This window comes from Thunnus maccoyii, chromosome 10 (assembly GCF_910596095.1).
Source record: "Thunnus maccoyii chromosome 10, fThuMac1.1, whole genome shotgun sequence".
Taxonomy (NCBI): domain Eukaryota; kingdom Metazoa; phylum Chordata; class Actinopteri; order Scombriformes; family Scombridae; genus Thunnus; species Thunnus maccoyii.
In genome coordinates this window covers 16,219,490-16,246,573 of record NC_056542.1, presented here as the reverse complement: position 1 = coordinate 16,246,573, position 27,084 = coordinate 16,219,490, and the positions used below count along the sequence as shown (strand labels likewise).

Genomic DNA, 27,084 nt, shown 5'->3' with positions numbered 1-27,084 from the left:
ACACATAAACCAGGGCAGGAAGAGACACACCTCAACACATAGCTATTTACAACCTTTGATTGTGTTACAGAGTAATCCATTTTGCATGTAGGCAAAAGAATTTATCACATTGCTTATATTTTCTGAGGGCTGCCTGATAAAAAAAAACTGTACTATGGTAAATTTGAGAGGATATGAAATACCACTGCTGCCACAACTATTTGGCCTGAAGCTAATATTAAAGATAAAGCAGATAGAGATGAAAGACGCCATCAAGTTTGACAAGGTCATTATAAAGTCATTATAGAGCACAACAAACACTCTGAACGTACCCAAGAGCACTGAATATTATATGGTGATACGTGAGTTTGTGTGGGGAAGACATTGGCATCGCTGGCTGGGCTGTGGAGCCTCTGAGGTATGCCACATCCCCCCTCCATCCCCCCCCCCCCCCCCCCCCCGCCCCTCCGCGCACCCATCCTCCCGCTCCACCCCCGCCTCTCCAGCGCGTCGCATCGCTGAGCGGTGTTCAGCACGGACAGCCTGCACCGCACGACCCAGCGCAGAGCTTACCTGGCTCCGCCGAGATATTTCTATTGTCCGCTATCAGCCGAGAAGAAGTGTAGGACCGACGGAGAGCCCTGACGTCACCATGCCAGGTAGAGAGTGAAGGAAAGGTTTGGATCGCGAGGAGGAGGGGAGTAACACTGCGGGTGTGCTTAGGGTGGCCTCCGGTGAACACCTTTCGGGCTCGGAGCGCGCTCGGACGCACGTATGATGATGGACGGCTGGCCGCCGCTACTGCTGATGGCTCTCCTCGCCATTGCGGGAGGTGAGTAGCCTAACTTCTCCGCCTTAATGGCTCCATCGATGCGCCTTTGTGTGCATCGTCACCTTTACAGGGCCAAAACCACCGCGTTTGTGCACCCAGGGACTGGGTTTCTTTAAAGTGCTGAGGGAGTAAGTGTGAAAACAAAAGGAGTGGTTAGATGCTGAGGAGAGGCAGAGGTGGAGAAAATGACTCTTTCATTGCTGTGTCACCATCTTTCTCACAACAGCAGCGAGCGCGGCGGAATGATGTAGTGGAGAAACATTGGCCACTCCATATATTACATGCGCACAATGCCGAAACACTAGCAAATGCAGTGGCTAATATTATCTGTGTTATCGGTTTAAAACCTAAAAGAAATCCTTTATTTCAGCGAGTCTGTTGTTCTCTACACGGCGCGTTTAGAGACCTTACTTTATAAAGTAACACCATGTGGTATTGTATCACAATAATATTCCTGTATGGACTTATTAGTGAGCCTTTTTAATATATTTCTGTTGGGGGTTCTGTTTACGTAAATCTCATTGGGCTGCAAATAAAATGAAATAGGGCATATTTTTGAAAAAATTTTAAGCATTTAAAAGCCATTAAATGTATTTTACACGCTGCCTTTGCTGCTGATTGATTAATTGCATGAAAGAACACAAACAGCGGACATGGAAGTCTTTGTTAATGAGCATGCAATCTGCAAAACATTAACCTACCTAAAAAAGACTTATTATTATATGTATGTATGTGTGTGTGTGTGTGTGTGTGTGTGTGTGTGTGTATGTATGTATTAGAGAGAGAGAGAGATTGTGTTATCACTCACTTACCTCTCTCTCTCCCTCTCTCTCTCTCTTTCTCTCCCTCTCTCTCTCTCTCTCTCTCATTAACACCGAGGTCTTGGATTGAGTGGGTAGGTTAATGAGAGGCAGCTTGAGCTAAAACAACTTCTACATCCTGTCATCAAGGACAAATGATGTGTCATCAGGCAGTACAGGACAAGCCTCCTGCCTCTATAGTATATAACGGCTTAGACAGATAAATGGTCTTTTTGTTTTTATGGATGACGTGCAGTGAGTAGATGAGACTGTTGTTGCAGCGCATTTGGAGCAAATGAGGTATGTGTTAAGAGTAAAGCTACTAGTGTATTGGGACATATTTTACCTCTGTAAATTGGCTGTAATTTGGTGTTAATTTCTGTTCAGCAAGGGTTTGCCACAGGCCAAGCAGAAAACATATCAGCTGATTGGCTGAGTTACGGCTGCCTTAATGTTTTCAGCCAATCCATAGTAGTGAAAGGGCAGAGGCCAGTTCAGTGCCTCCAAGCAAAAAGACTGTTTGTCACTGCCTGTGTACTGTAGCACACATAACCACACACACAAACACACCTCCATCCACTCACGCACATGCCTGGCCATCTGCCTTGCACTGACTAACTGTTCATCATCACCCATGGTGACAACATGCTCCTGCTTTCTCTCTGTCACACACACACACATACACACATACGCAGAAAGAGAGCTTTACACCGCACAGTTCATCACAATACATCCAGGAGCAATCACAAAGACATACAGTAAAAGATCAAACACTTTGACCTGCATTAACCCACCATTTATCATTTCAAGCACCAGGTTCAGATTGGGTGTGAGGAAGAGATACAAACATGGACGCGCACACACACACACACAAGCAATAGAGGTAATATTATAATAGCAGGCTTACAGTAAGTAAATGTTTGACTTAAGTGATCATTTCAATGATATAACACATTTAAAAAACACATTTTCAAAGTGTTTTACAGATAAAAGAACGTATAGATATACATAGAGATATAAGACAAAAAATATAAAAATATAAAATCTTCTTGTGGGACTGCAACGATTAGTCGATTCATCAATTCATCCAATCAGTCAATTTGTGCAAAGTGGAGAAAATGACTCTTTCATTGTCGTGTCACCATCTCTCTCAAAATTAATTGGCAGCTATTTTGATAATTAATGAATTCTTTCATTCCATATCTAGCACAGAAACTAATTTTCAGCTTCTCAGTTGTGAGAATTTGCTGCTTTTTTTCATCTGATGTGATAGTAAATGTAATAGTTTTGGTCTTTTAGATTATTTGTTGACTAAACTAAATTAAAAACAAAAAAATTAAAATTTATTGGAAGACGTCAACATGGCCTTCAGTAAATAGTGCTGGGCATTTTTCACCATTTTCTAACATCTTATAGATCAAATGATTAGTCAACAGAATTATTCATCATTAATAATTAATTTTTAGTTGCAGGCTTAATATCAGCAACACTAAAACTAACTAAAAATAATTAAGCTTAAAATTTCTATTAAACTAATAGAAATTCAATTCTGACAAGGATGTGTGTCGTTTGTGAGACCGCTCTAAACTTGCTGCATAACATCTGGCTCCCCTGAGCGATCAGTTCAGTTTTGTTGATCATTCCTGAGTTCGAACAGAGGTGGTATGTGGGCTAAAAGAGAAAACGCTACCAAAATGAAATATCACTTTAAGGAGCATCATAAGCTGCTGAGTACTAATGAGTCATCTTTCCTTAAGGGAGAAAGTCTGATTAGCATCATCCTCAGAGACTATAAACTCAATCCACACATAAACATATGTTTGAAGAAACGCTCACAATGAGCACATGGTCACACACACACACACACACTCACACACCTGGAGCATAGCTTGTAATAATAGAGTAATATTTCTCATTACTTCCCCTGCAAGGAGGCAAGCAAAACAATTATAAAGCATGCACTTAGAAAACAAAACAACATGTGCTAGACTAAGATATAATGATGTTCACATTTGCGTATGATGGCATCCATGCTTGTAACCTTCATATCACATTTGCATAGAAGAAGAAGCTGAAGTCATGAGACGTGTGTTTGTGATTTCACGCAACGCTTTCATGCACAAACATGCCCGAATCACAACGTCAGAGCAAATATTGGTAATGATAGACTGAGATGGAGAAAAGTCATAACTTCAACACCTCCGGACCCACAACAATACTTTCTTACATAAGATTTTAACATACACGGATACACACATATGCGCAAATGGAGTCTCACCTTCAATGGTTGTGCATGGATGCTCAAGGACATTTCACCACCTGTCTTAGACTCTGCCGTGAGGATGTGGCCATCCTGTTGTGTGAGGAGGATGTCTCTTGTCATTTCCCCCAGCAGGCCATGCATAATAAACAGGTCTGTGGTGCTGAGTTGACCTGATGCAGGGGTTACTGGATATGGAGCACGGTGTGCGACAGTCTCATCAAAGGACATAAAATGAACTTTCATCAGCTGCATCTTGAAACAGATCTGTCTGCTGCACAGCGATGTCTTCCTCTTTTACTTTTCATATGTGACTGTGTGAGTGCACCGTTATCTTTGTTACTGCTTTACTGTACGTGTGCACTTAAGCGAGTATCAACTGATCATTTCTTTGGAAGGGCTACGGTCTAGAAAGTTCTCCTCAGTCAGATAGCCTGTCATCACTTTTCTTGCTGCACGGCAGATCTCTGCAGCATCTCAACCTGCACGTTACAACAGCCCTCCTATTGTCTCTCTGTCTCTCTCTCTCTCTGTCTTTCTGTCACTTTCTGTCTTTATCTCGCTCTCTCATTTTCTCTATCTCTTTGGACTGACTCCCAACACACAGCAGCAACAGGACCAGATCAGCGGATATGGCACCATCTGTGATTAGCAATGCACAGCAGACTCGCAACAGAGGCCCGCATTCGTATGTGAGACCGTGTGTGATTTCGTGTGTAAAACCGTGTGCTCTCATGTGTGATTTGTCCATGATTGTGTGTGTTTGTGTGTGTGTGTGTGTGTGTGTGTGTGAGAGAGAGAGAGAGAGCGAGTGAATGAATGTGCAGCAGTAGTAACGGCGCACAGCAGTGTGTGTGTGGCCCTGGAGATTAGAGGGAAGCAGAGGGAGAGCACAGAGGTTTAATAGAAACTTAAGCAGTGGAGAAGAAGAGGCAGATAAGGGAGTTTTAATTTTGACTTTGTCCAGGAGCATTATTTTAAAAAAAGGTGGACTTACACCGAAGCAGAGCAGTGCCTGTGTTGCTCTGATGTCGGTGTTTATACAATGATCCATACCTTGCTCTGATGATGCCGTGTATGGAAGTTAAAAGTACACTGTGGCCAGCAGTACAAGAAAAATATGCTTATGAAAAAGGAAATAAATGCTTTCGCAGAGAGAGCAAATATACTTTATTGTCTTATTGATAACAATATGCTTCTGCAAGATAAGGCAAAGCCCAAATGGTTATTTAGATACATGTATTTCTATCAGACAGGCAATCTGCTCACTCACACGTGCACATATTTTAATATATTCTCAGGCTGCAGGCTTTGACCTGGTGATAACACGGCCTCAGGATTTATGGGTAGCCAAATAATGCTCAAATAATAGTTGTTATGAGATGCATTATGCAGTTCAAATGATGAATTTTATTGCAATCCCTGAAATATGCACTACTATAAATCCATACTGTCTTTCATCGAACAGCTGAGCTCCTTGGGCTGTAAATAATACAAATAAACCATACTTTACTGTATATCCCTAATATAAGGATTAAAGCTTCTGATTCCGCAGTAGTCGAAAACCACTTTAACATGTTGCCCTTTTAATTTGCGCTGATGCGACTTCAAAATTACACCCTGTTTGACAAAATGTTCCGTTTCTGCTTGTCCCAGTGCTTCACTCAGGTTACATCACTCATCGTCACTGCCCTGTGAAAACTGTGTATCTCAAAGGAGTCAACTTTTCATGAGCTGTGTGTGAAAAGCAGCCTTGTTTTCCAGCTTTGTGACAATGCATTCATCAGATTTGGGCTTCTAAATGATTAATTTTGCTGAGAAGTAGGAGATCTTTCTCAGCCCATAAAGGAACATGTGATTCATCAGTTTATCTGAAAGAATTGAAAATAAGCAACTCTGGACAGCGATGTATTCAAACATTTTCTAACTCACAGTAAGATGCCATTTTTAATAGCTGTGCCATCACATTAAATGGAAACTTCAAGTGTATTTTGGGTACTTGGTAACCTTGAAATGTGGTCTAGAATTACAAAAATAGTTTTATAGAAAGAGATATAAAATAGCACATTTGATCTCGAGGGATGGAACATTTCTTGGCCCCACAGTCTGTATTTGTGATCATATATCTGCTAAAAGGTCTGCAGAGTTTAAGAGATTAAAGGATTGTAACAAAAAATGAGAATTTGGCACTAAAAAGACAGTAACTTTGAAAGATATCCACTTTATTTGACAAATTTGGACTGCTGAAGCCTCATATAAGCTTCAGATAAACTTACATAAAATACATTTTTGCACAAAATGACTGCGTGGACACACTTTGGATTTTGGCCTTCATCACTTACACTCCTCTAATGGTCAGTATGAACAGGAGGAATGATTACATCAAGAAAAACTTGTTTCAATGTTCATTTGGGCACCTGAATATTATTTTAAGACAGACATGGAAAATTGTGAACCTATTCTTCAAGGCCTATTTGTATTAAGAATCTATAAAACGAACTATAAACTATGATGATACATTATTGTTAAAACATTCATACTACAAAGATGTTTGTGACAAGGTTCTCTGCAAATGAAACTATTACAGCAGAGATCCACCAACTCAGAGTTTTAACTTAAAGAAGTGTTTTTTTGTCTCTGTGTTTGTCTTAAGGGTAATTGTATTTTGTAAATGCTTATTTTACCTCTAAGCGCCTTAATATACACTCTTGGGCATTTGATATATATGTAAATATTTTGATTTTGGCCATTTATAATCTTGTGTTGTTTCTCAATTTTTTACTTTTATATGAGGTTTTCTATGCATTTGTTTATTTTGTTTTTCTGTCCTTGTATTTAATTTCTGCAATCATCATGAAAAACGAGTTTTATATAATGCCTTTTTGAGTATTTTGGTATAGCAGAGTATTAGTATTATGGAGTTGTTTTTTTATAAGAACAGAAATAAGTGCAGAGCTGAAGTAGACGCATACAAATCCTTTGTTGAATCTGGAGACAATAAAGCTTCCGCCTCCAGTTAGTCCACAGTGGGGATGGCTTTGTTTTTGGAGTGTAATATTGCAACCGGATGGGGGATCAATATTAATATCTCAGTTCTATGAGCACTACAAAGCCAATTGGGTGTTGCCAGCGGATCAATGGATCTCTCCATTATTGATTTAAGAATATTTCCACATAAAAGGTCGCGGCTGCAGCCAAAAAGCCTCTTTGGCAGCGCGCAGAGAGGAGACAACGCAACCCTAGTTTCCCTCCAACCTTCCTCATTCGAGCGAGCCGTATAAATAGAGATCATCACTATAATAGTCTTAGCGGGATAATTCGATTTAGCTCTCGCTTCGCCCTCATTTTCTTCACGTTTGTCTTTACAGCGTGTGTGGACTCAGGCCTCTAAGTAGCATTGTAAACAGATGATGTGAAATGTAAGAATTGATTGATTTCATATCATCGAACTAGTTACTCTATAAATTGAAACCTATAAACTGTCTTAAGTCTATCAGCACGTGAAGATAAATGGCTGTTTAAAGCAAGGAAAGAGAAACATGTAATTGTGAAGCAATCAAACACAGTGAACATGGCTACCATCTCATCCAACACATCTGTTTCTGTGCTGTGTCACTGGAGTGTGTGTATGTGTGTGTGTGTGTGTGTGTTTGCATGTGCATGGTGGTGTGTAACTTCCCTCGCTTCAGGGTCTAATGGGGAGCCCTGCTGAAATATTCATAGTGTCACATTAAGTTTGCAATATTTGCACTGGAAAACAACCAGAATACAACCTGAGCTACCAGCAACATTACAACCACTCAGCCCGGGCCTTTAGCATGACATAGTGTCGTGTGTGGAGACAGAGACAGAGAGCGGCAGGGCTGAAAAGATCAGTCTTTGTTTAGAAGCTTAAATAAATGCTGAAGATGAGCAGCCGAGTTAACGTGTTTGTGCAGCGAGCGGGCTGGAGTGTGTGGATATTTTTTGCAGTCTTGTTCTCGAGATAAGAAATTATGTTTGGGTCTCTAATTTGTCTCAGTGCCGTAAAATATTAGTCTAGACTTTCATCCTGGACCCATGCAAATATTTCAGTTGAGCTAAACATAACCAAAAAATACAGAGATTCAGAGAGTGGATATTAAGCCAAGGCTGCGCAATGCTCTACATTTATTTTAATAATAGAAAGGAGTTTTGAGTTTTTAATCTGCCTCTTGATCTAGATTTGCATAAAAATACATAAAGGGGAAACAGATGCATGACTTTTTTCATTTAAGTTAATAAAGTAGTTCATAAGAAAATATTAAAAATGATCAAACATGCCATATCTCACAACGTTGAGATATCCTATTAAAAAAATTATATCTGCAAACGGTGCCAGATACACACAAAAAAAATCACTCATAGCTTGGCCTGTTGAAATTTGTCAGATGTCAGAAACAGCCTGAACATTACCGTGAAGATCAATACAAAGATTATTGAAATGAAACAGAGGGATCTGAGTTATTCTGTGACCATCAAACCACGAGGAAATCAGTGAGCATATTGAACCTACCTGAGCGCATCCTAGCTGGTGAATTCTCATTGCTGCCTTTGTGACATCGCTCTGCTCTGCCTGCTTGTAAAACTAACCGTTACTCAAAGTGGTTCGATGGTTTTTATGCTTGTGCAGCCTCATTACTCTGAGTATCCTTTTAAATTGGATACATTTATAATTATTTATTAATGTATTTATTATAGATCTTTTTAAGCTTGTAGCCTTCGTTGCTTTTAGCTTTTGTGATTAACATTATTTTTCTTTCTTTCCTATCAACTGTGTGTGTATCTGTTGATCTGGGTGGTGAACTGCTGCATTTTTGCCCTTGAATCATATCAAAGACAGAACCAGGCAAAGGCTGACAGGGATAATTATGTCTGATTAAATTTTGCAATAAGTGTATACAATAGTCATCTTTTACTTACTCAACTTAATATAACTTTGTGGTCTTGAGTGGTATTTGACTGATTACTGGAGATTCTTAGTGCTCATTTAAAAAAAAAAAACACAAAATTAATCCGACAGTAATGCTGCCTCCCAAAAGGTATGATGTCGAAGATGAAGTGCAATGGTGTAAGGTTTGGTTGAGGCACTACAGGATACAAACAGTCAGATCTGTGAGTTCAGAGACCTTGCATTAAAATCTGCTTTTGCGTTTATTTATGTGCAGATTCTTCTGGATGCCTAATGATGATACTAATACAGAGAAATAGTTGAATATCATTTTGATAATTTAGCAGCAGTTGTAAGTTGTCATGTAGTTAGTTTGAGCATGAAATTACCATTTATATTTGGAGCACAGTTGATGGAAATGCGAATGTTTTCTGCTTCATCATTGTTTAAGTGAACTGTATTAGCTTTCTGCCTCATCCGACCGTGTTATTGCCTTGTGCTTCTGGATATAATATACATTACTCATATGGCTCCGACACAGACAGCGATGTTTATTTCCCTCATGAATACGTGCACAGAAAAAGATACATGTACACATAAAAAGCAAGCCAGCACTCACGCACAATAAACAACCAGGGTGCTACACGCATGTGCTGACAGGATGTGTATTGATGATGTTGGATTAGCGAGCGAAGGGGCAATAAATGGATAGTGGCTGTCAGCGATGGAGAGATAGAGATAACGGGAAGGAAAGAGAGGGAGAGAGACAGTCAGGGGAGTGAGGAGAAAACACGGGCCGGCTCGGATGATGGAAAGACGGAGAAAGTGTAAAAGAAAATGAGATGGAAGAGATCGGACACGGGAAAGAGCAGAAGATTAAAAAAAGGTTTGCGTGTTGAGTTTACTGGGCGCAGATAGAATCCTCATTGATCCAGAGTCAGAGGCCATCATTCCTGTTCAGTGAACACAGCAGCGCTGCAGGGCAAGAGGGAGGAGAGGAGGAAGATGGAGATCAAGGGAGAAACTCAGAAACATGGAAAAACAACAAGTGTGATACATCCAGTTTACTCCCAGTGTTTTAATTTCTGCCTCACTATTTGTCTTATATAATTTTATCACGGATGACACAAATTTCAACATTCATGCTTATCTCAAATGTATCTGTTCTTCTTTTTTGTATTTACCTTTATGTATCTACACTTTCTCTGTCTTTACCCTGTGTAGCTTATACATTTCATTTCTCAGTACTATTGCAACCAATCATTATGGTCATTATTGATATATCTGATGATTATTTTCTTAATTAATTGATTGTTTGGTATATAATACTTCATCACAATTTCCTAAAACCCAGGGTGATGTCTTTAAATCGTTTGTTTTGTCCAACAAACAAGCCCAACAATATATTCAGTTTACAATGATAAGAAACTGAAGAAGCAGCAAATCCTCACATTTGATCATTTATCGATGATCGAAATTGATTGATTCGTTGACAAATATTCCAGTAGGGCTGCAAATAATGATTATTTTCATTATCACTTTGTCTATAAAATGTCAGTAAATAGTGAAAATGCAGGTTATTGAATCAAAGGTGACGTCTTTAAAAGTCTTATTTCGTCCGAACAACAGTCCAAAATCCAAAGTTTACTGTCTTACGACAAAGCAAAGCATGAAATCATGATATTTGAAGTTTTTATCGTTTATCAAAAGAGTTACTGATTATGTTTCTGGCGATCGATCAATCAATACATCAACTAATAATTGCAGCGCAACATTCCAGCTTTATTATTGGCTAAATTTAATTTACTATATATTACTTAATTTAATTTAGTATATATAAAGATGGTAATAGAGGCGAAGGAGGAGTGGTGTGGAGTGGAGGGGCTGCCTCTTGTTTCTTTTGAGAATATTTTATTTTATATTATTTTGATTGTTCACTCTTTAATTTTTCTTTTTTTGGTTTTATTTTTATTTTTCCTTGCCTGTTAACGTTGATGTTTTGTGTCTAAGGATCCCCTTGAAAAGTAGATGTTTCATCTTAAGGTTGTTAATCAGTCAATGTTTGTTTTCCTGCACCGTTAATAGCCTCTAAAATAGCAGATTTGAATATGACAACATTTGTACCAAGTTAACAGCAAGCAACCTGTGTTTACCTTCAGGCTCAAAGTGTGATGTAATTGTGAGAGTGAGAAGATGCAGCACAGGAGCGAGCAGATGCCAGAGAGACAGTGAGTGAATAGCGGGAGAGGAAATAAGGAAGGAGGAGGCGTAGAGCAGTTGTTTTCACTTTATGCGTCATGTGTCTCTCAGTAAAACGCCTCCCCTCCTTTGTGTGGTGTTGTGACAGCTCTGCCCAAACTCAACCACTCCACAGATATGACTACAGTGTGCTACGGATGGAGGGATGGCGGATAGGAGGGACAGGGGGGGAAAAGACAGGGAAAAGGAAGTGAGAGATAGAGTGAAAAGTAACCCAGAGCTACAAAAGACTGGCAGTCGGGGAGAAATGCAACACAGCAGAGGAGAATAGACAGAGACAGACAGAAGCACCAAGAAAGCGATAGAGACAGAAAGGATAGCGATAGAGACATTCAGACTGGTTGACTCATTCTTATGATGTCAAATCTTGTAAGGAGTGTGTATCGAGCTGTGCTGACGTGCTCCAGCCGGCAGTGATGAGTAATGCCATGGTTCAAAGGCTTTGCATTCTTAATACACATGGATAGCCAGCTCTCAAAGCCCGCAGAGAGGGCAGAGGCCAAACAAAGAAACTCAATAGCACAGTATGATTTCCTTCTCTTGAATGATTGTACAGTTATCACAGATTTTTATAAAAGTCAGTTTTTTTCTAATAATATCAAGACACAGATGGCTGCAACTTTTTTTGTGTCATGATAGCAGCAGATGACGATGATGATAATGTTCTCTCATTACAGGAAGCCTCGGGGCAGACACAGAGGAACGGTTGGTAGAGCATCTCCTCAACCCAGCCCACTACAACAAATTGATCCGTCCTGCCACTAACGGCTCCGAGCTGGTTACGGTGCAGCTGATGGTGTCGTTGGCCCAGCTCATCAGTGTGGTGAGTATGCATAGGCTTGTTTGAATCTGGGTACACCTTTCACAGCATGAGGATGATCCAGTATAATTTTCAACATTTAGTTGTGATTACGCACTAAAAAAAGAGTCCAAAGAATGATACTAATTAGATCTTAAAGACATTTGTCATGTGCAAAAAGTGCACTAATGCTGGCTAATGCTCTTCCTGCTGGAGACACTTAATTTGATTTTCTAACTCTGCAAAAGTGAAGTTGATTATGAAGTTGTTTTTAATTATATAAATCCCAGGAAATCTCAAATCGGTTTGGTAATCAGCTCGTCCTGATCTGTTCATCAAGTTTCATAGAAATCTTTTCAGAGCATTTTAATACATCCTGCTTAAAGTCAGTGAAAAAAAAGCACACTTAAAGTTCCCTCTGCTTAAAAATGTTTTGTTTATTATGACTTCACTTGGTTGTTTGAGCTTCACTGTGCAGAATGATGTATGTGCAGAGTTTATTTTCACATTCATCTGCTGTAGAAGGAAAGATTCTCTGCGTTCGCCTAAAATCTGAGTTTAAGGCACGTACGCGTGATTTGTCACATCACAGCTGGTTTGGAGCCAATCGTAGACCAGTATACAACTTACACAAGTGTGATGTGGAAACATGAATCTTCCAGTGCACAAACACTGAGACTATACAGTGAAGTAGAAGGCATCTTGTGTCCAACAGTTAAGTTTAAAATAAATAAATAAATTTGCGTATTCATTGATTCAGGGTTTTTCAGTGAGGGAGAGACAGTAGATGTAATTTTAAGGTTTTTAACTTATTTTTGTGGAAAAATTAGAATGACACAAATTATTATTCAAGGCAGAGTATTTTTATATGTCCTAAAACATGTCTGGAGGGGATCTTTAATATTTCCATTTAAATCCATTAGTTTAGCTTTATATGTTAAATGTTAAGTAGCCACTCCACTGATATTAAACATAAAGATCAGTTTAGTCGTCATGAAGAGTACTACTCAGCCTGTAACAGATGTATAATATAACCTGTGTTGCTCTGGAGCAGCTTTCATCACATCAACCCTGTGATGTCATCTGGGTTGTCTCAGCTTGGGCTTTGAGACTTCAGATTTTCTAAATGAAACCTTGACTTAAAAACTGGTGGAATTTGAAAGATGTAGACGTTTACCAGACAGGAAGGTTCTGATGAAAGGAGCTTTTGAGTTGCACTATGAAACGTGTAGCACCCAGTGTTTTTGAAGCTTGACTCTGCCAAGGTATTCAAAGTAAGGATGTCATAGCTTTGTAACATTGATTTTTCATGCACATGTCCCCCAACTTGTTTGAAGTGCTATCCTAAATTGCTGGATTACCAGTTTAATCACACAGTTTGTTTCATACATGTCTTCTTCCTCTGCAGCATGAAAGAGAGCAGGTGATGACCACAAACGTCTGGCTAACACAGGTGAGACTTCCCACTCTTCTCCTCATCTTACCAACCTGACGTACCTAACATTCAGCCACACGGAGAAAGAGAAAAAAATCACACAGAGTTCATTAAAAATATAGAACAAACATAATATATGTTGATTTGATTTCAGATGGTTTTACCTTAGTTTACCTTAGCGGTGTGACTGCCAGATCAGTGGGAGTGAATCATATGCCATGAGGGTCTTGGATAGTAGTCACAGATGTGACTTAGACAAACCTGGACACTGAATAATATTCTCTTGGTGATGTACTACAGTATACATGCTGATTTACATTATATAATCAAGTGCCGCAGTGTTATCATAGACCAGTAGACCATAGCCTATGAGCAGAGGTCCAGTTACTGGAGGGGAGAGATGCATCTCTGTGTTCCATATGTTTCTCTGGCGCTGCAGCTGGCAGAGTCTAATCCTGCCTCTGCGCATGTGGAGCAGCAGCTCTGAGAACTCACAAGATTGGTGTCAGATGCCGACAGTGAGAGAGACGTCAAACAATTCACATCTGCGAAAACCCCAAATCTGACAGGAGAAATATGAGAAGGGAGTTGAATTTTATGAACAGGAACCACAGGTGTTTTTTTTACACTCAAAACACAAATAACTGATAATAATAAAGCATATTGCACAAATACTGAATGGCTATCACTCAGTTGGTGAAGTGGTCAGTTTGTGATTTTAGATAAGACCTCACTTTGTGCAACCTGTGAATAATGTGATTCTGACTGCACTGTGACCCTCTTCTGCATGGCTGGCTCTTACAGCTGGGGCCTTAACATGGTAGAAGATGTAGGTATACACATTTACATAAACAAGGTTTAAAAATGCTCCCACCCACATACACACATCGTCAGCATATGTGCATGCATCTGAGGGCAGGTGTTACAACAGACATATGTTGAATTTGGACATACGTTTAGATGAAAGAGATGATAGTTCTCTAAACAGCCTTTGGTGTATAATTTAACCATCATGGACGCTGCATTTTTGATTAGATTGTTTATAGTTTGATGCATTTCTCTGTCTCATGTTCACACACAAACGCACATACACTTGCACCTGAGCAAGTTAGGATTTATGACATGTAACGGAGCGTAGAATGGCCATCAGTGCTCTATGGATCCCTGGCTAGCGGTAAGCAGGGGGAGCCAAGGACAGCTGTCCTGAGCCAAGACAAACTGTAATGACCATAATTCATCACAGTTACTGCAGACGACCTAGCATGGGCATTACAGCTCCAACATGACCATAACATAGAAGAGCCAGACAGAGCTGCTGTCGCAGGTCGCAGAGGCTTCAGTGTAGCAATGTCAACGATTGACCCACAACGTGGAGAACAAGATAATGCTGTTCTTTTTCCACAAGGTTACACAGAGGACGTAGAGATGTTTGCTGATCCAGACGCATGCTTGCACACACACGCACAGGAACGGCCTTACTGTAGATGGCATTTTAATCATGCTGATTGGTTTGTGGCTGTCTGTGTTTAAAAGACCATTCAGGGTCAGGGCTGACATGAGCACGTCTCTCTCTCTCTCTCTCTTAGGCTTATAGTTAAAAGTATGATGTAAGCTTAGAGAGGACAGACAGCACAGGATGTTCCCCAGGCCTACGTGGCTTGTGATGTGTCATATTGACCACTGACTGACTGTCAGACAGACAAAAAGACTGATAGATAGGCCCTCTCCTCTGTTCTCCTCTGAAGATGTCTTCTTGCTGCTGTGTGATTGGTGCATAAGTGACTAAGCATTGTGTTTTTATTGGTCCTCAGGAGTGGCAGGACTATCGTCTAACTTGGGTCCCTGAGGAGTTTGATGGAATGATGAAGGTCAGACTGCCCTCAAAACACATCTGGCTGCCTGACGTGGTGCTCTACAACAAGTGAGTCACTCACTCACCCTCCTGTCCTCACTTCAAAAGGCTCCCAGTAGACACACAGGTTCATGGATGCATGCATGCTCACAAACATGAACAACAAAAGCACATATAAGTGTATGCAGTTCTCATGTTAAAGTGATAAAGCTTTAAAGCCAACTCCCTGGTGCTTTGATCCAGCTGCCACCATTGTAAGTCACTTTGGATAAGAACACCAATTAAATGTCAGAAGTTTAACTGTGTAATACATGCAGGCCCACCACGCATGATCGAATATGTCCACTGTATTCTCCTCATATCGCTTATGCTACATTACTATACCTCAGAGTCTCGAGAGACACTTCAAAGATGGAGTCATCTGCACTACACACACAGGTAGATAAGTGCAAATACACATAAAGTAGATATATGCAGTAAATATATATATGTACAGTTTGTACAGTAAATCCACAAGAAGGCACTACTTTTTTTTGAGTCGTTAAAATGTGTGATGTTCATGTGGTCTATGTGCATTGACTCTAGATAATAAATCTGTCTTTGCATTATAATTTATAGTCACTACTCAGGAACATCCATTGGTGTTGAATTCTTACCTATATGACATCTAATATACTTTATGTCTCTCAATTCTAAAATATGCAGCTGTAAAGTTTGATTTTGCTGCTGTGAGGAAACGTTTTCAGCTGTAGGACGGATAGATGAAGTTAGCAATTAGCTGGTGAAGAAAATGGAATATTTTGCAGCAAAAACACCAGATAGAGTTGGTGAAGACCAAACCGGAGCTAAAAGGAGAGTGAGAAAATTAATGTTTCTCCATATCTGCTGGGTGTGTAAATAGGCAATTGTTTGCTGACAAGTTCTGCCTTACCAACTTAAAAGGTGACAGTATGTCAGTTTTGTGTTTTTAGCTTGTTTCTGCTGGCCCCAAGTGGTCAAAAAATCAATTATTGCAGGTTTAAAGGCGGCATAACATGTAATGTCTGATGTCTATGTTCAACAAAGTCAAAGTTTCAAAATTTGAGGTGAATGTATTTTAAAATGGCGCCTTCAAGTCAAAAGCCCAGGCTTCAGCCTGCTCTGAATGCTCTGTTTGCAAAGTTACCTCTACTTCCCCATTGAACTGACATCAGATCCTTTGTGCATGCTCACAAATGGCCATCTGTTTCATAGCCTTTATTGCTAAGGTTGTTTGTGTTGTCTACATGCATATTTCAGATCGGATTTGGGCTTAAAAATGTATGGATGTATTTGAAAAGTTTATATTTTGATTAAAGAATGGGAAAAAGAAGTGAAATCTGACTACTACACAGTATTTTGTTTATTTAGCACAGCTGGGTGATATGGTTTAAATATACGATATAGCAAATATATCACAATAATCACAGATATGTAACACAACACAATTTTCCACCTATCTTAGACAGCAAATCCCACAACTTGATTTGTTAGATTTTAATTAGAGGAGGTTTGAGCCAGATAAGGATGTTGCGGACCACTTGTCTTAATGTAATGGAAACTGAGTGTCAGCCTACAGAATGTAAATCAGCTCATCGGAGCACAGTGATCTGTCTGGCCTTCTCCTCTTTCTCCACTTCAGTCCTGGCTTTACGATAGATTAAAAGATCCCTGACCCACCTAACACTGGATAAAATGATCCCGTTAATCCCACGTACCCCAGATCATTATGTTATCCTCCGAGTCTTCTCCACTGCTTCGAACTCCTGTCAATCACCTAAACAGGAGGATTAGCTCTACACACAGCACAGCAGCACAACAGCTATTGACTTTGAAGTGTCAATTTGATTATTTTGTAACAAAATTTGCAGGAGAGATGATGTTTTCTAGAGTGTACTAGAGTAGGTGGGTCAGTTGTGTAATTACAGTCAAAAATGAGGAATGATCCTCTTGTGTATGTCACATTTGACAGACTTAGCCATCATTAATTATTTCTGTTGCCAAAATTTTGAGTTAAATGGAAATTCAATCTGCAGCTTTAATGTTGTCAGCTGACTTCTGAGTGAAGTGGGCTAATTTGAGCTGTTTAACTTGACCCAGTCTGACCTGTTAGCTGCGTTTCCTGTCTAGACTGTGTGTTCATTTGATCCCACATCCTTGTTTCTTGTGTTTGTATAAGCAGGTGTGTGATCTTACTGCTCTCAAACACACCTCAAAGTCTCACCCTCGTGACCTCCACATCCACACATACTTGTGTTTGTGTGTCTTTCTGTGAGGGAGTGTGTGTAGCTTTTTATCCTTATGTGTGTATCACTGAACTTGGTGGACTCTAAAGGTAAATTTAGCTTGAGCCCAGATGTACAGTATGTTGCCTCTCTTACAATTCAGACTGCACACCCTGGTTGCATTTGTGTGTGTGTGTGTGTGTGTGTGTGTGTGTGTGTTTGTGTGTCTCTGTTTTCTGGAGCTCTTTAATAGTATTACATAATGAGATGTGTCATGTTCCACTGTTCATAAGACTCAGGGGAAACATGGCCTCTCATCACACTTTTTGTTTACAAAATATTTTTATAAGGCCATCATTTCACACTCCTCTTCTTTTCTTTCTCCTCTGTCTCTATCTCTCTTTCCCTGTCTCTCAGTGCTGATGGGGTGTACGAGGTGTCGTTCTATTCTAATGCAGTGGTCTCCCACGATGGCAGTATCTTCTGGTTGCCCCCAGCCATCTATAAGTCAGCCTGTAAGATTGAGGTGAAGCACTTCCCCTTTGATCAGCAGAACTGCACGCTGCGCTTCCGCTCTTGGACCTATGATCGCACTGAGATCGATCTGGTGCTGCGTGCCGACGTGGCCAGCATGGATGACTTCACGCCCAGCGGGGAGTGGGACATCATCGCCCTGCCAGGTCGGCGAAACGAGAACCCTGCTGACCCCACCTACGTGGACATCACATATGATTTCATCATCCGCAGGAAGCCTCTTTTTTACACCATCAACCTCATCATCCCATGTGTGCTCATCACCTCATTGGCCATCCTGGTCTTCTACCTGCCGTCTGACTGCGGAGAGAAGATGACACTCTGCATCTCCGTGCTGCTGGCACTCACTGTGTTCCTGCTGCTGATCTCCAAGATTGTCCCGCCCACTTCGCTAGATGTCCCTCTTGTGGGGAAGTACCTGATGTTCACCATGGTCCTGGTCACCTTCTCTATCGTCACCAGTGTGTGTGTGCTCAATGTGCATCACCGCTCGCCCACCACACACACTATGCCCCCTTGGGTTAAACTGGTATTCCTCAACAAGCTTCCCGCCCTGCTCTTCATGCGCCAGCCCAGGAACAGCTGTGAGCGCCAGCGGCTGCGCCAAAGACGGAGGGCCCAGGAGCAGAAGGAGGGCGGGCGCAGCGGGGAGACAGGAGCCTTGATGGTAGGGCTTGGGCTGGGCAGCGCTGGCGGGAATGGAGGGGGAACCTCCACAGGGGTGTTTGGCAAGGAGGACAGTGACCCTTGTACCTGCTATGTGAACCGGGCATCTGTTAAACAATTTGGAGGGGATCTTGGAGGTGCAGGAGGGGGATCCATGGATGGTCTGAACAGGGTGAGGGAGAGCCGGGAGGGGAGCACTGGAAACTTGCCGCGGGGGAAGCAAGCAGCAGGAGGTCCTGCTCTGACACAAGCCCTGCTGGCTCAAGCCTGTCCAGGCTTTGAAGAGGCTGTGGAAGGAGTACGCTTCATCGCCAACCACATGAAGAGTGAGGATGATGATCAGAGTGTGAGTATTATATCATCTGTGTAGTACAATTTACAGTATCAGTAGTCTCAGTTGTTCCATGTTAGATGCTGTATTTTTGAGGCTGATAGTGATCTTGATCATTTAAAGCTGCTCTAATTAATATTTTTGTATTACCAACTCATCAAATGATCTATGTGTTATGTGAAAGGTGCCGTTTGTAATCACAAACCCAAAGAGATTTATCATCAAAAGTTTAAGCTCATTATTTTGGTTTTATGGCTGAAACTTGATTGTTTTGGTTCACACTCATCGCTCTCATTTCCATATACAGCATGTAGCTGTTCTCAGAGAAAAAACTTTGATAAATCCACTGTGCACTACCTGACCAGTACCAAATGGCAGACAAAGTTAACGAGTCGCTGGTGAACATAGCGGAGCATTTAGCAGCTAATGAGCCAGATATTTCCCTCAGGAGTTGGTGGAAACCAAAACAGAGCTAAAGGCGGAGTGAATATTGGACTCCAAATGAATGCTAATGTTTTCAGCTTTTTGCACTGCCCCCAAGTAGTCAAAAAATCAATGAATGTAGGTTTAAACACATGATAACACATTAAACAAAACCATATTTATTTAAAGGACCAATGTGTAGGATTTATGGCATATAGTGGTGAGGTTGCAGATTGCATCCAACTGAATACCCCGCACCCTCCCCTTAGGGTCCCGATAGACCCTCTCTAGAGTCAGTGTTTGGTTTGTCCATTTTGGGCCCCTGTAGAAACATGGCAATGCAACATGGTGGCATCTGTGGAAGACGACCTACTCCCTATGTCGATATAAAGGGCTCATTCTAAGGTAACAAAAACACAATGATTCTTATTTTCAGGTGATTGTACAATAATAAAAATATACTTGTCAATATAATATTCCATTTTCTGCCAAGTCCATTCCACTAGATGCCATTAAATCCTACACACTGCACCTTTAAATGTTCAATCAAGAAAAAGTTAAGTACAATACACAGTAGTTGCTGATGATGCTGCCAATACACAATTGATTGTTTTAGTTTACTGCTCTGCAATTTCTTGCCAACATACACAATGTATTCATCTGGCTCTACACCACATTAAAATCAATTATTATCTTCTTTATGTGTGGATGACATCACACCATAAATCATCTTATTTTATGTGAATATGTTACTAGCCATAAAAAGCATCACGTGCAACACAGATCTGTGGTTTCAGTGCCATATCATGTATAGCTATGTAGCAGTGCTGTTTAGCTCTTCCATTTGAAACGCATGGGGGACTACACCAGAGCATAAGCAAAGGAGACAGATCTGGTGACGCAATCACAGCCCACTGAATATTCAACATAGACATGTAATTATAGCAGCGGCATGACGTGTGCATAGAGAAGGAGTACAACTGGAAAAGCGTTGGAATAGAGGAGCCGAGACAGCAGAGTGAGGGTGGCATTTTTTATCACTTTTCCTCACGGCATCTTAGGAGAACCAGGCTTCTCTCCTGGAATGAAAGAAACTGACACGGGAATTAACAATCCTCTGTAATTCTGTCCATCATCGCCATAGTTACCATCCCGTCGCCATGCCGACCGCTTTAAAATCCTCCCTCTCTTGGCAGAGTGTGTGGTTCACCAGCCCTCCCCCTCCTTTCCTCCCCAAGTCATCATCACTGGGGTTACAGTGTCAGCACACCCTTCGCCTCTCTGGCCTCCATCACTCTCTCGTCTCTTGCGTCCTTCTCTTCCTCCTTGACTCGTGTCAAACCTCATCAGTGCTCTGTGGCAGAACGAGTCTCTGCTCACATTAACCCTTCACCTCCATTAACCCTCTGTATAGTTAGGCGGAGGGACGGATAGAGAGAGAATGAGAGGATGTGAGAGAGAATGTGATTCTGCTCACCTTAATCTTTCTCTTCACCCCATCCCAAACCTCTTTTGTCCCTCCCCGTCCACAGGTGAGCGAGGACTGGAAGTACGTTGCCATGGTGATCGACCGCCTCTTCCTGTGGATCTTTGTGTTTGTGTGTGTGTTTGGCACAATGGGCATGTTCCTGCAGCCGCTCTTCCAGAATTACACAGCCAAGACCATCAACATGCCAGGCTGACCATTCCCAGACCACAAAACACGCTGACGGACAGCTCCCCCCCCGACCAGTCAGCACAGCAGGACAAGGCCGGAGGTGGGGAGGTGGGGGGGGGGTGGCGGGTCAGGGTATTATTGTGTCTATGGAACTGGAACCAGAACTGGAAATGAACAGCAATCACACCCATTAACTTTAAAGTAATGTTTTTTGCAACAAATAACTGTTTTTCTTGTATGAAGAAAAAGGAAAACACCATCATACTCTTACCTGCAGTTTTTCGTCCAGATGTTAAATGGACTGACCTCCCCTTTCTGGTGGAAAGGTCCCTCTCTGCTCTCCTCTTCAGCCAGTCAGGGGGCGAGGATTCTCTGATTTACTCCTTGCTGAATCTTGCGCCAGCCATAAACACTCTTCGCCTGACGCTGACTGCTTATTTGACACATACATGCCCGCCTTCAACTACGACAGACATTACTCATTCACAATCTCGACCGATGTCAGCAGGAGCTAATCAGAAAGGGAAGGGAGGTTCATATCAAGGTTCTTATACATTTACTTTATTTTTTCAGAAATCCACCACATCAGTGAACTGATTCAGTATGTTTTATCATAGCATAGCAGCTTACCACAGTATAGCATTGAGTATATATAATTAAGATTTCTCTATGTGTTAGCTCATGCAAGGGCCTGTTGCTGATAGAGAGGCTCTGGTGTGTTGTATGATTGTATAGATTAAACAAGAATGTGATATAAACTGTACTACACAGCCTGTGATGCGCACACTAACACAATATGTGTACAAGCGACAGATTGTGAAGGAGTTCAATAAAATACATAGAGGATACTTATATTAAAGGAAGAGCCAGGTTGCATTATTAGATCAGAGTCAAGGGGATAAAGTAATAGATTTTGCATAGACAGTTTTTTGCTTAGAGAGTTGTGCACAGTAAGTAGAGTACAACAGCAGCCTGCTGTGCCAGAGTGCACAGCTGCAATGAGATGAGTCTAGCTCCTGAGGAACTGAGGAATCTGAGCCAAGATGGTGGACAGGACCTCAGTGATGGATGGTGGACAGTGGAACATAATTTCTCCAAGAAGGAGTATCAATTGAGATGGGGCAAAGATCAGAATTGGAATATGTAACATGTAAATCAAATCATATTGGTGGAAGGATGGGGATTGTATCATGAAATTAAGTTATTATTATTATTATTATTATTATTATTTCACAAATGTTTATTTTCCACCATTGCTGTGATTATCAGATCAGAGCAAGACAGTGTCTCACCTTGTTCATCCCTGCTTTATTTTCTCCTCTCCTCTCCTCTCCTCTCCTCTCTCCTCTCCTCTCCTCTCCTCTCCTCTCCTGTCCTCTCTCCTCTCCTCTCCTCTCCTCTCCTCTCTCCTCTCTCCTCTCCTATCCTGTCCTCTCCTCTCTGCAGTGGGTTTTGTAATCATCTATGTAACTTTCAGAGCATATACATGTACGTGTGTGTGTGTGTGTGTGTGTGTGTGTGTGTGTGTGTGTGTGTGTGTGTGTGTGTGTGTGTGTGTGTGTATGGCTGCTCCATGCCCCAATGCATTCCCACATCTGTCAGACACAATGCTCAGAAGAGCATACGTGTGTCTCCCCCACCCCCCTCTATTAATCTCTCTTCAGTCCTCTCTCCCCCTTATCTGGTCTTCCACAGACAAACACATTTTTGACATTTAAGTCCAATTAGAATAATGATAACCTTCTTGCATTTTCCTTTTCATCTCAGAATGGCTGATTTGTCATAGTTTTCCATGATCCTCTCCGGTCCTGTGACAACCAAGAATGCAAGCAAGATGCAAAAGGCTTTTTTGGGCACACAGGGAATGCGGATGAATTAAATTTTCACTAAACAAGAGAGAAATGACAACAGGACCAACTCTGAAACAGTCATACCAGGCAATAAGTTAAAGGTGCTTAATCATAAGCAGAAAAGATTATATATGACCATAGACTGTATATGACGCTAAATTATATAAGGGTGTTTGACATTATAATGACGTCGCAGCTAAGGAAGCAAGCAAGCACAATCCAGATAGTGAGGAGTAATAAAGCAGGATAGGCAGAGACAAAGGACTATGTTGTTGGTGATGCATTAGAAAGCCACTACAATTCTCTGAAAAAAAATGCAGTCACTGTCACTCTGTGTTTCTGAGTTTCCCCGGCTTTTTACGGTTGTGTGGACAAGTCTGCAGCTCAGCTCAGTTCTGGACTAAAAGCGGTGTCTCTCTCTCTCTCTTTCCGTCTCTGGAGGATGTCATTACCCACGGGATTCCTGACAGATCCCGAACAAGTGTGAAAAGCCTATCAGAGAACTTGTGAGAACTGTAGGCTGCTCGCGGACAATGTGCTGCTGTCCACTCTCTCTCTCTCTCTCTCTCTCTCTCTCTCTCTCTCTCTCTCTCTCTCTCTCTCTCTCTCTCACCTTTCCACTTTCCTTCCTTTCTTCTCACTTCCGCTCTCATTATGCTCCCCCCATCTTTCACCTCCTCCTTCCTGACTCCCAGATCTGCTCCTGCGCACACCTTAACCAGTCCAATAAAGGTTGTAGGTTCAGATTAATCAAAGTGTGGCATGTTTTTACTCTTTATCTCACACACACTCACACAAGTTACCTACAGTCTGTTAATTAGGGTATTGCCCAAACTTCCCATTAATCTTACAGCACAGGATAGAATGAAAGAAAGAAACGTTTCCTGGCTTTCTAATATTGAGGCTGCTTAACTTCCTTTTTATATACTCACAAACACGCACATACCTACACACTCACGCAGTGCTCTTTTCCTTCTAGGAAGTGAGGCTTTTAAACAATCATGGGTGTAGGGCTCAGTCAAGGTCACCTCAAGTTCTCATTATTCTGCTGTAAAAACAGGAATTTAGGTACAGTCACTACAGCCGGTAAATGCTCACATTGACCTTTTTGATGTAATACGATAACCTCACGCCGCAACAGAAGTTACTCAACTACAATCTCTTATATATTTCATAACTCTACATCCATCTGCTTCTAGAATAAAGTTCGGTGCCAGCATGTGCAAAGTAAATGAAAGGTAAATCCTTTGTCACAACTATTGGATCCAGTTTGAGGGCCACTTGCTGCCACCTGGTGCCCGTTCTGTGCTCTTACTCTTCTCTGCTGTAATAAAGTACAACCAACATGGTATTGTTTGAGTAAAGATCACATTTATTCTTTCCAGGGGGGAATTCCTCAGCTTGAATGTGTTACAAAATACATGAAAAGAACAAGAAAGAGAGATATATTCACATATTCAACAATGACAGGTGTTGAAACTTGACTTAAACTCTCCAGATTTCACATCGCAATAAATACAATTTGTAACAGACTGACAGGACAAATACACAAACACCAAACAATTACTGCTCAAATGACTATTAATATGTGTGTGTATGAGTGTGTGTGTGTGTGTGTGTGTATTTGTGCAAGTGAAGTTCGTAATAGGATGTCCTACTCAGATCTTCTCTCCTGTCGTGACTGTTTCCTCCCTGGAATGTGTTGTTTGCAGTGTGAGTGAACATCTTCGAGCCGATGGGCGCGTTCACTTCTTCTTCTCCTGCTTTTCGTTGAACTCCAGGAAGAAGTCGTTGCATGCCACAGTAAGAGCTCCGACCAGTATGATGAACTCGGTGAAATCTACCTCGCCGTCGTTGTTGGAGTCCAGGTCTCCCATAACCTTATCCACAGCCTCCTTATCCTGGGCATTCTGCATGAATATGGACACAAAACAGAAATGTAGTCTGGATCTAATTTATACACATGAATCCTATGTGTGCGTCTTATATCTCTAATTGTGCACATGTGCCTCCTTACCCCCAGGTAGTTGCCGAGCTCTGTGGTTAGCATCTCTTTGAGCTCAGCCCGGCTCAGTGTATATTTGTCCCCCTCATTTCCAGAGTACTTATGGAAAGTCTGTATCATGAGCTGCATGGCGTTCTCCAGGGTGGAGGCGTTCTCTGAGTTGGGCAAAGACATTCTGGAAAAGGACAGAAAAAGAGGAAGGGAGGAGGAGACAGAGAGGTCAGACCATGTCAGTACTAAATCTGCTCTCTCAAGCACGAAGGAAAAGTCTGCTGCAAATCAATACAGGTTAAAGTCTCACTCTGTCTTTCTCTCACACACAAACTCATGCACACACACTCTTTTTACTCTCTCACAGTGCCAGACAAAGTGAGATAGATAGACACATAGAGGCATTGACAAAACACATAGAAAGCTATGAGATGCTAGCTATGAGATGTCAAAGCATATTTATGTGATGACAGGAGAGGCATTTTGGCAGAGTCGGAAACCCTGCAGAGCCCTGGAGTCAAGTTTGCTCTGTTTCCTCATCAGGAGTGTTTCCTCTCTGCCAGTGGCTCTGATAAGATTTTGCCACAGATAAACTGATCCTCAATCTGTTTGTTGCTTTGCCTCATCGAGAGGACCTTTGGGAGTCAGGACATAGTCAGCAGCCGGACATGTGAGCCAGCTGATAAGAGTGAAACTCTAAGCTGGTAAAACAGCCGAACCAGTGGAGGAGATGTAACTGGGACACACAGAGGGAACCTGATCTGGCTTTTACTTTAGCTCTGCCGGATGGCCAAAAACACCGGAGACAGGTGTAAGTCTTTGCCTTTCTTGAACTCACATCACCTCAGAACTGTGAAGACTTTTCTTGACTATCAATCACATCTTACATCAGTCTCTTCTTGTGGAGACAATGTTTCAAATTTCCATGAATCAGCAGCATAAAAAAATATTTTAAAAAGACATTTTTAGGAAGGTTGATTGTGCTGATGTGCAGACAACAGGATCAATTTTGTAACTTATCAGCATCAAGTGAATAGACTCAAAGCTCTGCCTGTCTTTGTTGATTTGCACAGGCAAAGGCCAGACAACCTATACCTATACAGATAAACACCATGCATTAGCTGCATCCCTAAAATATACTTTTAAAAGTAAAAATAGTGAGAAACAACTTCTAAGAAATGCAGAGACTCAGTTTTCAGAGTTGAAATCTGTCCGCTACATCCCCTCACTTTTGCATCAGTCTTTGCCTCTTACCTGAGTGGAGGACGAGTGCCGGCTTGCAGGTCAGGTGCAGAGAGAGAGAAGGTAGTAGTGACTGATGAGGAGGATGAGGAGGACAACGTCTTAAATACATCCCTCACTCCACCCATCCCACTTCCCCCATCCTCCTCTCACCCTCCTTCCACCTGCTGCTCCTCTCCTCCACCCCCCTTTCTCCTCTCCTCCTCCTTCTCTGTTTACGCATCAGACACCTGCTATCTGTTGAATGGGTTGAATGGCCTGTTCCCCCCCCTCTATCTGCACTATCTGTCAGAGATGACATATCGACAAAAATAACCACTAAACACTACTTGTACTCTAATTACAGCAAAGCATTAAGCAAATTGAATACCCTTAATATGACCACAAGCCACACCACAACTTCCCCAGTATGCTTTAAAAGTGGTCTTGTTATTCTCAGATGTCAGTCTACATACAGTAGGTATTGAGTCACTCAGCATATACTGAGTGTAAATAGTGAGAAAAGCCAGACACAGAATTAGTCAGTCCACATTCATATTTTGATTAGCTCAACTCACACATAACCAACAGCATTTCCTGAGCACAATGAGCTGTGGTGTGGTGACAACGACACTTACTATGTTACAGCTCGCTGTTGTGATAGTGGATTACCCAGCTATCCTGTTGTGCAATCATTTTGTACTTCTTGTCAAAACAAAGGTTTGTAGGATGGGCTAAAATAAATAACGTACCAAGACAAAGATGAATAACTTGATAAACCTCCAAATGTGTCTGGTTTTAGCAGCAAAAACGGTGTTGGGGTAGGATGTTAACTGGAGGATGGAGATGTGTTGGGGGGGTCATGCCTGATAAAGTATCTGAGGGATTAGTGTAGCACCGATGAATGGAGCCATCACACCTGGCAGCCATGCAAAGAAATCCCCATACAAAACACACACAAAAGGAAACATGCTAATGCAAGGACACACACACACACACAAACATGCACACTTTCACACACACACACACACACACACA

General features: G+C 41.6%; 2 protein-coding genes across 4 annotated transcripts; one reads left to right on the top strand and one right to left on the bottom strand.

Moving 5' to 3' along the window:
- The first annotated feature begins 488 nt into the window (after positions 1–488).
- chrnb2 (cholinergic receptor, nicotinic, beta 2) lies at positions 489–21,088 on the top strand. Of its 3 annotated transcripts, XM_042425037.1 has the most exons (7): positions 489–811; positions 10,940–11,008; positions 11,717–11,862; positions 13,247–13,291; positions 15,085–15,194; positions 17,786–18,914; positions 20,855–21,088. In XM_042425037.1, exons 1-7 carry the CDS (start codon positions 754–756, stop codon positions 21,002–21,004), a joined length of 1,707 nt encoding a protein of 568 aa, XP_042280971.1. In that variant the 5' UTR covers positions 489–753; the 3' UTR covers positions 21,005–21,088. The 3 variants fall into 3 exon arrangements, with proteins under 3 accessions (XP_042280971.1, XP_042280972.1, XP_042280973.1); XM_042425038.1 differs by lacking the exon at positions 10,940–11,008; XM_042425039.1 differs by lacking the exons at positions 489–811; positions 10,940–11,008 and adding an exon at positions 11,500–11,563.
- A 3,142-nt stretch (positions 21,089–24,230) lies between these two features.
- s100t (S100 calcium binding protein T) lies at positions 24,231–25,062 on the bottom strand. The gene is made up of 2 exons (XM_042425040.1): positions 24,847–25,062; positions 24,231–24,739 (listed from the first exon to the last, which is right to left on the bottom strand). Exons 1-2 carry the CDS (start codon positions 25,006–25,008, stop codon positions 24,575–24,577), a joined length of 327 nt encoding a protein of 108 aa, XP_042280974.1. The 5' UTR covers positions 25,009–25,062; the 3' UTR covers positions 24,231–24,574.
- Between the last annotated feature and the right edge of the window lie 2,022 nt (positions 25,063–27,084).

Excerpts from the sequence above, each read along its gene's own strand:
- chrnb2 (XM_042425037.1), top strand. The coding sequence starts at position 754 with ATGATGATGGACGGCTGGCCGCCGCTACTGCTGATGGCTCTCCTCGCC. Across the intron at positions 11,009-11,716 it reads GAGCAGATGCCAGAGAGACA|GAAGCCTCGGGGCAGACACA; the intron begins GTGAGTGAATAG and ends CTCTCATTACAG. Across the intron at positions 11,863-13,246 it reads TGGCCCAGCTCATCAGTGTG|CATGAAAGAGAGCAGGTGAT; the intron begins GTGAGTATGCAT and ends CTTCCTCTGCAG.
- s100t (XM_042425040.1), bottom strand. The coding sequence starts at position 25,008 with ATGTCTTTGCCCAACTCAGAGAACGCCTCCACCCTGGAGAACGCCATG. Across the intron at positions 24,740-24,846 it reads AGCTCGGCAACTACCTGGGG|AATGCCCAGGATAAGGAGGC; the intron begins GTAAGGAGGCAC and ends ATATTCATGCAG.